Genomic DNA, 15,299 nt, shown 5'->3' on the forward strand with positions numbered 1-15,299 from the left:
ATTCAGGCTGCTCACAGTTAGTCAGCAACACAGTGACTAAGTGATTCCTCTCTGTTTTTAGCTGTCTGGTCCCGCATGCTCCTACTGTTCTCTTAAACAAAAACAAAAAAACAGAATTTTTGTTTGTTTAACCTTTCTCCACAGCGCTGACTGTAGTGCCGTGGCCTTCAAAGGTTAGAGTGATGCTCCTGTCGGCTCTGCTGTGATCTCTGTTGCTGCGGTTTCCACAGAAACGAGACAACGGTGGGCAGAAAGCTCTCGAGTCGCAAAGAGATGACGACGCCGTCGCCCACTCACAGTGACAGCAGCGGCTCCTCTAAGCACGACAGTAACCAAGTACGTGTGTGTGTGCGTGGTACTTTAATGTACAGTATGAGAGTTTTTTTTGTCTGTGCCCAAAACAAAAACTTTTCTTTTCAGTTCCTATCAAAGTTGTATCATACCGAAGTGTATTACATTATTAAGTGTCGCTCTCTGTGTTTGCATTTCTAGGAACACTATAATGTTCAGTCACAAACTAATGCATGAAGCACAATAGTGCTGTTTTTACAACAAACGCTGTTGCTGTCCCAACAGTGTTCTGTCTGTGATGATGATGATGATGATGATGATGTGTTTACTGCTAACATGTTTAGGTCATGCTATTTCGAGGGAAACGCCTGTCTAACTCGTATGGTATTGCGCCCGTGTCTCCCTCCAGGACAGCTGGGAGATTGTGGAGGGGCTCAGGGGCGTTCCTGCCACCATGCAGGAGCCCGACAGGCAGGAGGGCTTCCTGCTCAAGAGGAGGAAGTGGCCCATGAAGGGGTGGCATAAGGTGAGCGCCTCACAAGCCCCTTTTTTGAAGCCCGAGACGGCAACAGCAGTGCAGCACTCCTTATTATAGAACACCGCTGCTGCTTTTTGGTCAACCAAAGACCTATTTTCACTCTGAACTTTGCTTTTGATACAAAGGGTGTCAGATAGTGAGCCATAATGGTTTGGTTTTTCATATTCTGCACTGTATTCATCGCATGTAGCTGAGTTCTTTCAAATCCCTGATGGTGTTTTTTTTTTATTAAACAAGGCCCAACATTCATTTTGTTAAAGAAACATAACAATTCTGCATTTTAAGAGCAATACTGTACATGGGTGTAGGTGTGATTTCCCATGATTGAACCAGCAGTGCTTTCCGTCCTCCCTAAATTTCCAAATAAAGTTCTGACCTAGTGTATTTTAATACCTCAAGCTATTTCCACATTTCCTCCTCTTCACCATTATAGTCCTCTGTATTTCCTTCTTTCCATTGTTTTTATTCCCAGCCGATTACACTGTAACCCTGACTCATCTTCCTCCCCCTCCTCTGTGTGCTCATGCATACCTGGAAAGTTCTGCCTTGCAACGTGACTTAAATAGAAAATATGTTGACCGACAATGAGGTCTCAAGTACCGTCAAAGTGCTTTAACTGTGACTTCTATATTTTATTGATTTTTAGTTTTTACCGTAAAACTAAAATGAACAGAGTGTGCTTGTAAGCCGTTGCTATGTCTATAAAAGGTCATCATTAATCCAGCTGGTCACTTATTTTACTGCTGCTGTTGTGAAAGTTGAATTGCAGGGTCATGGGACCAATCTCTGCATACCTTTTTTACTTATTGCTTTTTTTTTACTATTGTGTGAACTCAGAGAGCAAAACTGAGCCTAACAACTGAGTAATATTGTGAATAAATATTGATTGAGTTTGATTTCTTCCCACTTAGAGATACTTTGTGTTGGAGAAAGGCATCTTGAAGTATGCGAAGCGTGGAACTGATGTAGGTATTCCCTCAAGTGCCATCATTCATGCATTTCAACACATACAGAAGCATGCTAACAAAGTGTTCTCTTCACAGCTGAAGAAGGGAAAGCTTCACGGCTGCATTGACGTTGGCCTCTCTGTCATGTCAATCAAGAAGAAAGTCATGTGCATCGACCTGGACACGGAGGATAACATCTATCACTTAAAGGTAAGCCCTGACACTCACATTAACAATCTAAGTTTCGTTGAATTCATCATGGGTCAGAGATATAGCTGAATGCAAATGCATCGACGCCTACACGTCTCTCTCCTTTTTACTCTTTGTGGTTCATGCAAAGACGCTCACAGCGGCTGTCTCCCGGTTACTGCTCTTAATTTGACTTCATGGCCCCCAGGTTAAGTCTCCGGAGCTGTTTGAGGAGTGGGTGTCGAAGCTGCGTAATCACCGCGTGTTTCGGCAGAATGAAATTGCCACGTATCCTCATGAGAGGCACCTCTTCAACCCACACGCATCGTCCTCCCCCTCCATCAACGAGTCCCTAAGAAAAGTATGTTTTTGCTTTTTAGATTTGACACGGTAGGGGTGTGAGGTTGCATATGCCTCATCCTCTCTTTCTCTTAAACAGAGGGCTACTCTTACTAATCAGGCGTCAGTCCACCAGGCAAAGGTCAGTTCTTGGCTCCATTCTTCAGAGGACATGGACAAGTGCTGCAAAGGTTGGTCGTTGTTTTGTCTGTTTCTTTTTGCTTACTGGCCTCACTAACTTGTCTCCCTGCCTAACATTTTCCTTTCAAATGTGTCTCACTGCAGTGAATATTTCTTTTTATCCCCCAAACTTTCATCTAATAATACATATCTTTCACTCAGACTTGGAGGAATGTGAATCGTACCTGCTTGAACTCAACCTGCTGCTGAAGAGCATGGAGGTCCTCCACCGCACATACTCGGCCCCAGCCATTAGTGCACTACAGGTAAGCACAGGCACACAAATTAGGTTAGACTCTTCCATTTTTATTCCATCAACACTTACTCCGTGAGACTCCGCGTCTGACCGAGACCCCTGCAGGGTTTTTTTTTTCATTGCCGCCAACACAAATATCTCAGTCTGTACGTCTTTTGAACTTATTAACTGTTTCTACATTTTCTGTTAGTTCGCTTGTCTGTTTCACTACAGGCAGATTCTCCTCACTGGTTATGGGGGGCGGGGAAATAAAATCAATGAAAAAAAATACAAAAAAGATTTCTTCCTATTGCACCAACAGGAAAGATATGTTGGTTTAGTCGGTGAAGCTGCAGCTGAAAGACTGACTGAGATGTTTACTCCAGTGGGGATTGTGTTTAAGGAATTAATGTAGACTGACATCGACATTACTCTTTTGGGTGCTTAGAATACGGGATGTATTTTTGTCGACCACTCCCCCTTTTTTTTTTAAAGTCTTCTTGTGGTACCACAGGCGTCTAATTATGACATGCCCAAAAAAGAGAAGAGGCCAAAGAGATGGCGATCCAAAAACAACGGCAAAGAAACCAAAGCCACACTACAGGTACATTTTATTGATTAAAACACACTTCATTCAACAGTGTGAATGACGGGGAAATGATGGCTTATCCTTTTTTATTTATTTTTGTCCACCAGGTGCCGAGCTGCATCTCCTCTCAATCCCCTCGTCTCCACGCCTCCAACCCCAATCTCTCCACCACCGACTCAAACACACAGGAGGTCTGTCCTGAATCCCCAGACTCGCCGACAGACGCGTCCCGTCTGCAGGAGGACTTCTGCATGCTGGCCAACAACAGTGAGTCCCTGCTGGGGTGTCTGCTAGTTAGCTCCGCAGATGCATTTAGATTGAAAAATATGCTTGTTTATCTCTATATGGTAAGATAGTTTCCATGACAACTCTCCCTGTGTTGCATTTGCTTCTCTCCAGTACAAAGCACACTGAAATCAGCCTTCAGTTCCCTCGTAGCGGAAAGAGACAGACTGAGGCACACCATCGACAGGCAGGCCCCGCAGTCAGCGCAGGTCATTGGCTTGAAGACCGCCTATGCCTCAGTGAGTAGGACAAACAAACAACATCTCAAATGTCCCCCAACTATCACCTCAGGTCCAGTTTCACTCATCTGACTTTCATCTGAATTATCTTCATTAGGAATGTTCAGGAGGGTCTCACTCCTTGGTCCACCAGGTGTCCAATGAGAGCAAAGCATCAATCCCAGAGTCGATATCAGAGTTTTTTGATGCTCAGGAGTACCTCCTCTCCTCTTCTTCTTCTGAGAATGAGGTGAGACACTTTCTAAACTTAGATTAGATATTCCTTTATTAGTCCCGCAGTGGGGAAATTTGCAGGATTACAGCAGCAAACGGGTAAAGTACACACGAGACGCAATAAAAAAACAAGTAATATATAAAAACAGTAAAGAATGCACAATAAAAATATTATTTATACAGAGAGAATTTTTTTATTTATATTGCACAAAGGTCACATGTTGAAAATTGCTTGTTTCGATAGTTTGAAATAATGTGAAGCAGAGAAAAGCAGATATTCAGATTTGAGAAGCTGGAACATGAGATTCTTTGCTTTTATAAATTACATTTAAAATCTGTTCTCACGATTGCTGATTGTAATCATTACTTTACGACATGTTTCAGCGTTACAGGGATCAAAACAAATCAAGTTCAAGTCTTATAAAGGGTTAGTTGTGCAGGAAAAGTATCTTTTTTTTTTTTTCTTCTCTCTCTCCGACTGTCCCAACACGGGCACGTTTTACATTCACACAACTAAAACCTGCAAGTCACAACAAACACTCTGTACACAGGGTGATTTTTTTATTTTTCTGTTCTGATGACGGGAGCCTTTTGGTTTGTTTGTTCTTGTCCTTTTTGCTGATATGTTCTTGCCGCTTACTGACCTTTCAGCATTGACTTTCTGTCTCCAGGTCTCTGACGATGACTCGTACATTAGTGATGTCAGCGACAGCGTCTCCATGGAGACATACAGCAACGAGGGAGGCAGTGAGAGACACAACTCTGGTACACGATACAGTAACAAGTTGAGCGTGTGTGTGCGAGGACATATCATCTCGCTTGGCAGAGTGGAAGACTGAGCAAACAGATCTTATTCTGTCAAAAAGAGGCAGCGCTTGTCTGTCCTAGCGCACTTGAGTGACTGACTAAGCCTCTGTGTGCTTTTGTGCATTTCTTCAGAAGGTGTCGGCACTAAATACATCATAAATCACAGGAATCATAGAAGTTACTCACTTGCTTGGAGAAGGTGCTTAATGTGACCACTGACAACTTCCTGAAGTGTTTACAAACTCGGCAGAACGTTTCCTCACACAGTATGTGACAAAGCATCTGTGTTCAGTCATCATTAATTCACTGCTGCAGATGGTGTTATTTTTTTTCACTGCATAAACCTTCGCCTCCAAGATGCCAACATATAAAATCTTGAATTACAATATCATGTCTATGCCAATAGAAATGTTGCTTTTCACCTGGTTTAGAGCCAGATATAAAGAGAATGATTAGAGTGTATGCAGAAAACCACCCATATCTTGTCTTTATCTAGATATTTCAGACTGTGTTAAACAGGTTTCTGAAAGCGTATGCCAGTATGTTGGAATATATTGTATTGAGGCCAATTTGAAAGACAATGTTTTTGTCAATACTTTGTATAATTGCATTCAACCATTTTCATTTCTAAAAAAAAACACTTATTCAGTCAATAAGTTCAAAGTATCTCATAGAATTTCCTTATTTGGCTCTCAAGCAGCATTTAGACCATGATGGGGCACCACAATGTGCCACTTAAATGGGTCTGCTGCTGCTAGTTCACATTTGGGTGAAACACATTTTGATGCTGCTGTTAAGTGCCACCTCTGAAGCTACAACATCCTTGTTTCCACCAAATCAGCTTAGAACACCAAAGGTGTTCCCACTAGTCTTCTTCTAATCTCAAACTATTCTCCTCTAGTTAGCAGCGCGGTGACCAGGGCTCGTCGGCGCTCCGCATTGCCTTCTCCCAGTCCCACCAGCAGCGTGAGCCTGTGGAACATCCTGAAGAACAACATCGGTAAGGACCTGTCCAAGGTGGCCATGCCGGTACAGCTCAACGAGCCGCTCAACACCCTGCAGAGGCTGTGTGAGGAGCTGGAGTACAGTGAGCTGCTGGACACCGCCAACCGCACACAAGACCCTTACCAGCGCATGGTGAGAGGAAAGAAAAAACACACACACATACATGATCAAGCTAGATGAAGACACGCAAGCATGCACAACTTCTAACTTAACAGTTGAGAAAGGATTTAATGTCCACACAGTGAATTATACACATGCACAACTGAAGCACATGAACAGATTAAACGGATGGAAATATGATCATCAAAGTAGTTGATGAAGCAAAATGTTGACGGGAAATGTGTTTTCGAACTCAGTGCTTTCTTTACTTGCATCTTTTACCTTGTGTGCACTTATATGAGAGGCTTTTATAAATATGTAATTTTTTCTTTGGATGACTTTTTATCTGAGTTTTATGCACATTTTTAGTCAAATAGACACAGAATAGGTACAAAGATACAAAAGTGTCATGTGGTAAATCTCACACCTATACATACTGTACAATACACAACATGTGGTTATACTTATACACATTTACCTCTACCTCATGTGTGTATATACCCATACTACTAAATGCCATAAAATCATCCCAATTCAAAGTGTACCAAATGCAGTATGCCAGAATCCCCGGGACATCCTACTACATCTGGTCGCATTTTACGGTTTCCAAGTCGGCATGATTTTCTGGCTTTTCTGGCCCATTTTCCTCTGAAAAACGACTGTATCAGCAAAAGGTCAAAGTGCAAAGTGCAATGTGAAGAGAAAGTAGTATGTCCCAATTCCCAATGTCTCAATAGGTAATTAAAGTACAAAGATAAAGTATTTGATAGTCCCATGTGAACAAAGTTGGTGTTGTCACACACATGCATGTACACAGTCATGACATCATGCAGACAAACCAATACTGTGAATACATGTGTAACAAATGTATCCCCCCCCCTGTTCCCCTCTCCCCTCTGATTTTCTGTGCAGGTGTATGTCGCTACATTTGCAATATCTGCATATGCATCCACCTACCATCGAGCAGGAAGTAAACCCTTTAACCCTGTCCTTGGAGAGACGTACGAGTGTGACAGACCTGATAAAAGCTTCAGGTTTATAGCTGAACAGGTAGAGCCACACGGGTTGCAGCACACACATGATTCACTTCATGGGATATACACTAACTCCATAGGATAGGCTACTTTTTCGTTTACTTTGAAACTTGAAAACACTACCGTATTTTAAATCTAATATGTAAAGTGATTGAAATTTAAATGGGAAATATCTCTGTGTATATATATCTGTAATTAATATGTAGAAGAAAACGGTTTCTCTCGCATGCCTGCAGTGAACCAAGAATCACAAGACAAGACAATTATTGATGAATTGAAGTAAAGGGTTTAACAGCAAAACTATATCATAACATCATTTTAAAAGCTCTCACGCAACTCGTGCAGTATAATCCAGAGTCTCCTCTATTCAGTCATATGCTGACCTTTTTGTTTTGACTGATTCATTGTAAAACTTCCTGAGCTACAGCCTCCACTGTGTAAAGCTTTTGATAGAGCCTTTTTTATTTAATCTTCTATCTCTTCTCTTCATTTCCCAGGTGAGTCATCACCCTCCTGTGTCTGCATGTCACTCTGATTCGAGGAACTTCAGCTTCTGGCAAGGTAAGCGGGAGAGAACATGTTTGTAATACACATCTCATTTCCTTCTGAGTTTACATGTTCATCACTGCCACCACACCTTTTATTTCACACATGCTGTAGGTTGTATTTAAAGTGGATTAGGTGACCTAATTAAACTTGACGTCAGCTTAGCGAGCACTCTGTAACTTTCCATTGAATGAGTGTGTAGATTATACTAATTACATTTTTAAACTCTGGTATGTAAGAACAAAGGGTGTGGCCTTTGTTTGCATTTCCCTCAGTGCGTATGAATAAAGAATTGGATTTATGAACAAATGCTTCTGTTTACTGAAAAGGCTTTGGCGATTTTAAATTAACAAGCACTCACCTGCTATTTTGCAATCTTTCTTTTTAGATGTTCGATGGAAAAATAAATTCTGGGGCAAATCCATGGAAATTGTTCCTATGGGAACCACTCATGTCACACTACCTGCGTAAGCCCTTGACTCCTTAACTCATTGTGAGGGTGTGTGTTTGAATGTGCATTAGTGTTTACACTCTTGCATGTTTAATGTGTCATTGTGAATACTATAGGAATAAAACAACTTGTGTACTGAGTGCAGTATGTGTGCAATTTTCAGGTTCGGGGACCACTATGAATGGAACAAAGTGACGTCGTGCATCCACAACATCCTGAGCGGTCAGCGCTGGATCGAGCACTATGGAGAGATGTCCATCAAAAATACAAACAGTGACGCCTGCCAGTGTAAAGTCACATTTGTCAAGGTTGGTAGACACAGATATTTAATTACTTGGAAACTGATCTTTATTCCACAATTGATTTTTAGGGGAAAGAAGTTTGGCAAAACATGTTTTTCATAGCTTAACAATGTAGAAAGAATTATACAGTCCCTGTGTGATGTCACTTGCTCCTGATTTATTGTGTATTTCTATAGTAGAGACAAACGGTGCCTAACTATACTTGGCAAACTTTTCCTGTTGCTTCTCCACTTCTATAGTATGTACTGGTTTGTCACATTCTCATGAGCCTGTATCAGCCTTTTGTAATCATTCCAGTTGCTTCATCCTCCTCTGAACATGAACAGACACTTACGTTTGTTCATTTGTAAGAAGATGACTGTAGTTTTCTGGAATACAGTGCTTCCTCTTAGTATTCTGTACGATCAACACCATCAAGGCAAACGGCACCATCTTCTGGACAAATATGGGAACTGCATTTTCAAACCATGAGCATGGACAATTTCAATCCCATAAACCCCTGACATAAATCATTTAATGTCACATGAGATAAATGTGATACTTGGGATGTCTGCTCTCATTTTGATATTTATTCCATCTCACACATGCAGACAATTCCCTCTTTTCTTTTCTTTTTTTAAAGGCAAGATCATGGAGCTCAACAGTGAATGAGATAGAGGGCGTGGTTACAGATGCAAATGGGAAAGTTGTACACTCCATGTTTGGAAAATGGCACGAGTCAGTTTTTCAGGGAGACCCACCTTCTGCCACGTGTATCTGGAGAGCAAGTGAGTGATTGGTCCTTGGGAATGTCCGTTTATAATGTTTTTACAACCGAGCACTTCAAGCAAACGTCATAACTTAATTTGTGTGTGTTTGTGTAGATCCCATGCCAGTGGACCAAGACCAGTACTATGGCTTCACCCAGTTTGCAGTGGAGCTAAATGAGCTGGACTCCCCCCTGAGACCTCTCCTGTCACCCACAGACACACGCTTCAGGCCGGACCAGAGGTTGTCACTCTTGCCTTGTCTGTAAAGTTCTCGTAGCTCGTACACAGACAGCATCTTTTCCCATTTTAGAAACGTAAAACCTTATTACTGCCGTTACTGTGGAACCTTATATTCTAGTTTAATGGGTTGTACAGGTGACCCTCTAGTCTTAATGGACTTAAAGCTGGCAAATGAATTGAAACAATTTTTACAGACATGATATTTTTGACCAAGATCTAGAAGAGCCCAAGTGGTGTGAAGCAGTAATCACCATACCAACACATCCAAAAACTTGAACCTGCTCCAGCGCAGGCTTACTGAAATTCACTGGATAAGGTGGCCACTCCCACCGGACAACAATGGCAGCGCCCTTCCTCAGAGATCCCATTGATGAAGGAGCGATATTAGTTAGATTAGCATTTTATAGGGAGAGAGTTCTTTGAGATCGCCAAGATCCGTTCTCACATCATGATGACTTCCTGTATGAGTGCTATCGATTCTGCCGACAAGGAATCATTTATTTACGAGACCTTCTTGAGCCGTGCATTGAACACCACACTGCGCAGCCGAGCATTGACTGGATCACAGACTGGATGCAGCCTTGTGCTTTTTTGCGACTGGTACATGTTTGTACAGTGTCGGCGATGCGGAGAACATCGGGAAAGCCGCTGCATGCCGTGCTGTTCGTAACGTTTTTTTGGCGCTTAAGAAACTGATGAATGTGTTCATTATATTCCCTGGCCATGGCCGAGTAAATGCAATCACGGAGGGCTTTTATGGAATTGTGAAATTGAGTTATTCAATATTTCACCATTTAATGAAAATGCACTCATAATTATATGACAGTGAATATAATTATATGTGTTATTAGTACACCATAGCATATACTTATTGTAGAAAAATTTTAAGGTGGACTCATGATAAGAATAGAGAGAATCGCACACAATTAATTTTCATTGCTTCAATTGATTGAATTTCTGATTATGAATAATACCTAATCAGAATATATATATATATATATATATATATATATATATATATATATATATATATATATATCTCTCATAAGTATCTATTAATTCGTATCAATTAGGTCTCAAACTCTGGTATTGTGATCTCATCGGAGGGCCACACAGAAAGCGCAATATTTTTGAAAGTTTATTTATTTACCTTAACATTCATAACATTTGCGTCATGGCAACCAGCAGTTTCTATACATTTTTATATTAATTTTTAACAGTGTGTATATATATATATATATATATATATATATATATATATATATATATATATATATATATATATATATATATATATATATATATATATATATATATATATCTCTATCTAATAACTTATTGAAACTGCACCGAACCAACAGATGCAATCCCTGAATACAGTTGTACTTTATTCTATTTCTTGCCAGACACCTGGCAGCGCTTCTGCTCACACAGCTGAGCCACATTAACCCTGATCGAGGTCACTGTTGAAACCCTGATCGAGGTCACTGTTGAAACCCTGATCGAGGTCACAGTGGAAACCCTGATCGAGGTCACAGTGGAAACCCTGATCGAGGTCACAGTGGAAACCCTGATCGAGGTCACTGTTGAAACCCTGATCGAGGTCACTGTTGAAACCCTGAGTACAGCTTCACGATATGCATCACTAAGAGCCTGGACCTGTACTTGCATTTATTAAAGTTCATAGTCGAGAAACCTTTCTCACAGATATGTGCTTCCAAAAAGGTACATTACCCGAATGAACACTTTTGTCAGCTCAGGGAAGGATGGAGGCAATTCTCTCAGAAATGGTCCAGTCATGTCTGGTTTTCCTTGTGCCTCTCTAAATGTAGCTTTTAGATCACTGTTGCACTGCAAGTCAATAAGTTCCATTTGCAATATTCTCGGGACACTCTCCACATTCGCTGAAAAGGGGTCTGCAAACAGCTGGAAAGTGTCACGGCGTGCCTTGAAATCAGCAAAACACAGATCAAAAGGGCATGCTCCTCACCACTGAAGGCTGTGCCCTCACCCACAAGAGACCTGCATGTTGTGAAATGGCTGAGATGTTTTGCAGAGAGCTGAGTTTTCTACAATTTCTGTTTGGTGGAGAAGGCTTTCACATTTTCATAAGTTGCTGTGATTAGCTGACTAGGGCCCTAGAGCTTCAGGTTAAGGATGTTCAGCTCCTGTGTCATCAGAACCATTTATTTGCTAGGTATGTTCCACATACAAGGGATTTGTCTTGGCGGGTGGTGCATACATTGGACAAACAATCAACACAGGAACATAGGAACATATTCAAATTACAATAGAATAAAGTCCACTAGGAAAGCAAGGTCCATAACCCATCTTGGATCAAGTTCAGACGCATCCATTCTGCCATCTTCCATGAATTTCTTCACTTCTGCTCTTAACTAAAAAAAATCTCTTCAGGACATTTCCTGTGCTGAGCCAGCGCACCTCAGTAAAATAAAGTACATCAACATATGTTGACTCAACTTCTTCTAAAAAGGCCCTGAGCTGGCGGTGCAGTAAACTTCTGGACCTAGTTGATACGTTCCAAGACAACAGACATGACGCGTTCATATATCAAGCATTTACTGCACAGTGCCTGTTGGTGTATAATGCAGTACAGAACAACTGCTGAATCTGCATGTTCCTCCTCTAACTTTCTTTGGACCAGCGCTACCAGTCCGTTTTTTTTTTGCCTGTCATAGAAGGGGAGCATCCGTGGTAATGCCCACCAGTCTGTTCCACGGTAAACCACCTCGCTCAATCGCGTCGCACAGCTCCTGAAATATATCCTTGGCTGTGGTGCGACCGTGCATTGGACACGAACTCAGCAATTCTTCCGTCACTTCAAATTGCTCATTAATACCCTTTATGAATATGGGTTAGCTGAGCATTGTCGGTTTTGTCTGTGCTCGTCGAGCGCCACGGAGTATGCAGTGAAATTTCTGGCTTTTTCACATAACTGATCATAGATGTCAGCCTTTGAGAACCTGAGAGCCTGACGTCAATCATCGGGGTAATTTAAGCTGGGTAGTAGGACATTTGATCGATTTAGTTGAACCACGTACGAATAACGGGGCCCTAATGTAGTGCATGCTGGCTCACTGTCAAAGATTACTGAGGCACTTGAGTAGAACAAAGCCATTTAAAGAGTTTTCACTGCAGGAACTTTCCTATGTGACCAAAAACCTTTTTGAGGAATTTAAGGAATTAAACCTGAATCTAAATCGAGTTCCTGTAGTATTCATTGCATGCAGCTACAGTAAATACAAACAACAACAGGATGACTCCGTGTTGTTGTTTTTTCTCGTGGGAAAATTGCTTTTCAAATGCAGCTGCCATTTTTATTTATTTTGTATGTGTGACAGGTCTATTTGCCTAATCTTTATGCTTCTTCAGATGAGATAAAAATGCAATCAGGGAACGCTCAAAGGCGACTTTCATTTCCTGAGATTAGTTGCTGGAACCTTTTGGTAACCTGAGCTTTTCCCACTATGATCAGTCAAAGTATTATGTATTTTGTATAAAGTAAGAAGAACTTAGCGGCTTTATTGGCACAGGAACATAAAGTCACCTGCAACTACCGCAGCTAATGTCTACCCAGAGTGGGGAAAGCAAGAATGTTTCAGTTTGAGACAATATGGGATGAATGGCGATGGCGCTCTAGTGGGTCCAAGTTTTCCATCCTGACTCACTCTGTCCCGTGTTCTTTGTCCAGGCTGTTGGAGGAGGGGAACACAGAAGGAGCCGAGGAGCAGAAACAGAGGATAGAGCAGCTCCAGAGGGAGAGGAGGAAAGTGCTGCTGGACAACAACATGACGCACCAGCCACGCTTTTTCAAGTACGCTGCTGATTTCATGCCTGTGTGCCGCTGTTTGCAATCAGACACAGTGTCTGCATGCGTTTTTCCACAAAATTGGTTTGTCGCGTATGAACGGAGATCGACTCTGGAGCAGCCACTGTGTCTCATGTATTATAAGCAGATACTGGATGACTGGTTTGTCTTGCCTCACACAAAAGTATAACAACCTCAACTGGTTGAAACTAACTTTTGAACAGAGGGGCAAAGTGACCTTAGAAGTATGACATCATGTGATATTTGGGTAGAATTTAAACAAGGGCTATAATTGGAATATTAGCGGATGTATATAAACAAAAAGTACAGGCAGACTTTTTGTAAATTTAGAACACAATAATTCCTAAGGGTCATTGGAAGATATGAAGGGCTAAATATAAACCAGAGGATCTGCAACCGTTGTAATGGCCCAGAGCCATAATACATTAAATACATGTCACTCTCTGCAGACTTTGGATGAACAAACTGGGTTGTTGGGATGATTCAAGTTAGTCTAATTGTCGTCTTATATTCTGGAAACTGATGTGGTAATTTGATAGGCTGTACCTTTGACACATATCACGTAATTTGATAATACATTTAATATGATAATCATTCAAGGGATTTGTGCTGTGTTGACAGGAAGTCCAACAATGACACGTGGGTGAGCAACAACACATACTGGGAGCTGCGCAGAGACCCTGGATTCAGTAAAATGAACTTCCCTGTGTTGTGGTGACATCTGGATTTAACCAAACCTCTTCACGACAACTTACCATCAAGAGGGAAGTATAAAACTGCTGAGACCAGCCTCCAAGTGTCCTGACCTGGATTGTCCCATGTCATTGTAACCCAAACCTATCTGGACTTCCTGCTCTTCCTCTTTTAGGACTGAGCAGAGCATATAGAACTTCTGTTGGTTTTGTTTCTCCTTAAGGGTACATTTTCTCTTCTTATTGTCATAACTGTAATTGACAAAGTGTCAGTATAAAGATTCATATCATGTTGTGTTGCATCTCAGCATTTACCAAAGTGCCTTTTTATTGCAGTGCCTCACTCAGCCAACTGCTGTAGCAGTTATGCAAAACACTTTTATTCTAGAGACTTTAAAAACTTGTTTGGATGATGTCAGTATAATATGTTGACTTCACTGGAGAGTAAAAGGATCGGGGTTGGAAGTGACATTTTTGAAAAGGGCAACTTGCTGAAGTTTTCCTCCATCCAGTCAGCATCGTGACCCAAGGATTTTAATCAGATGTTCTGATTTATAAAAAAGGGACTTTAGCCTTTTTCAGTATGCTGCCTTGTTATGAGTCATGAAGTCATAGGGCTGTGGATAATGTTTATCAATGAGGGAAATGACAATAGTACTCCATGTTCAAAGAGATAATAAACTGTATGATGGATGGACAAGTTATGGATTGTCTCATTTTGTTTTTAGCATAAGTAATAAGCCAATTACGCTTGCTTGTTTCACTCACTAGCACAAATGAGTTTCTCCCAAAGTAACGATCATCAAAAAGTGTCTCTCTTTTAAGACTATTCTAAGTGAACGATACCGTAAAATTAGTGGTATAAGGAATCTGGTTTATGTTAAAGCAACACAGAAACCCAGCGACGGAAACCTTCCCAAAACGGTTGGCAGTTGAAATGTTGTATATATGATATATGATGTATAGTATGTTGGACACCAGTCAAGACAATTAAAAGCAAATGTGCCAGTAGATGAATGAATGAATATATATATATACTTTATTAATCCCCAAGGGGAAATTTGGTGTCAAGTAGCAATTTACAGACAAAAAAATAAGATATAAAAGCAGCAAGGATGAAATGTACATACAATACTAATAATAATTAAAAAAATTGCTGGGATGAAAGAAAAAAGAACAGTATTAATTCAGGAATTAAATTAAACTTAAACAGTAGAAGTGCAAAAGTGCAAGTATGTATCTGTATATTAAGTGTGTGTGAGGTGTACATAAACAAACAATAGGAGAGTGCAAAAATGCAAATTATGTATATAATATGTGAAGTGTAGATAAACAAACATGTACAGTGGTTAATCAGTCAGAGGATCTGGCAAGCGGTGACTTATAAAGCCGTAATGCCGTAGGCAGGAATGTTTTCCTGTCGCGGTCCTTGTGACAGCGGAGCGTGATGAATCTCTTGGAGAATGTGCTCCGCTGACC

At 41.0% G+C, this 15,299-nt stretch overlaps 1 protein-coding gene across 1 annotated transcript; it reads left to right on the forward strand.

The window, feature by feature from the left end:
• Positions 1 to 212: 212 nt before the first annotated feature.
• Positions 213 to 14,510, forward strand: LOC306748846 (oxysterol-binding protein-related protein 3-like). The gene is made up of 21 exons (XM_079232071.1): positions 213 to 336; positions 701 to 817; positions 1,741 to 1,794; positions 1,873 to 1,986; positions 2,174 to 2,326; positions 2,405 to 2,495; positions 2,647 to 2,750; positions 3,234 to 3,323; positions 3,416 to 3,575; positions 3,708 to 3,832; positions 3,930 to 4,061; positions 4,717 to 4,810; positions 5,754 to 5,989; positions 6,869 to 7,006; positions 7,488 to 7,551; positions 7,925 to 8,003; positions 8,151 to 8,295; positions 8,912 to 9,056; positions 9,153 to 9,279; positions 12,991 to 13,113; positions 13,750 to 14,510. The coding sequence occupies exons 1-21, from the start codon at positions 274 to 276 to the stop codon at positions 13,844 to 13,846; spliced, it is 2,451 nt and encodes an 816-aa protein (XP_079088197.1). The 5' UTR covers positions 213 to 273; the 3' UTR covers positions 13,847 to 14,510.
• Positions 14,511 to 15,299: the final 789 nt, after the last annotated feature.

The sequence above is a fragment of the Taurulus bubalis genome (assembly GCF_910589615.1).
Source record: "Taurulus bubalis genome assembly, chromosome: 16".
NCBI classification, from domain to species: domain Eukaryota; kingdom Metazoa; phylum Chordata; class Actinopteri; order Perciformes; family Cottidae; genus Taurulus; species Taurulus bubalis.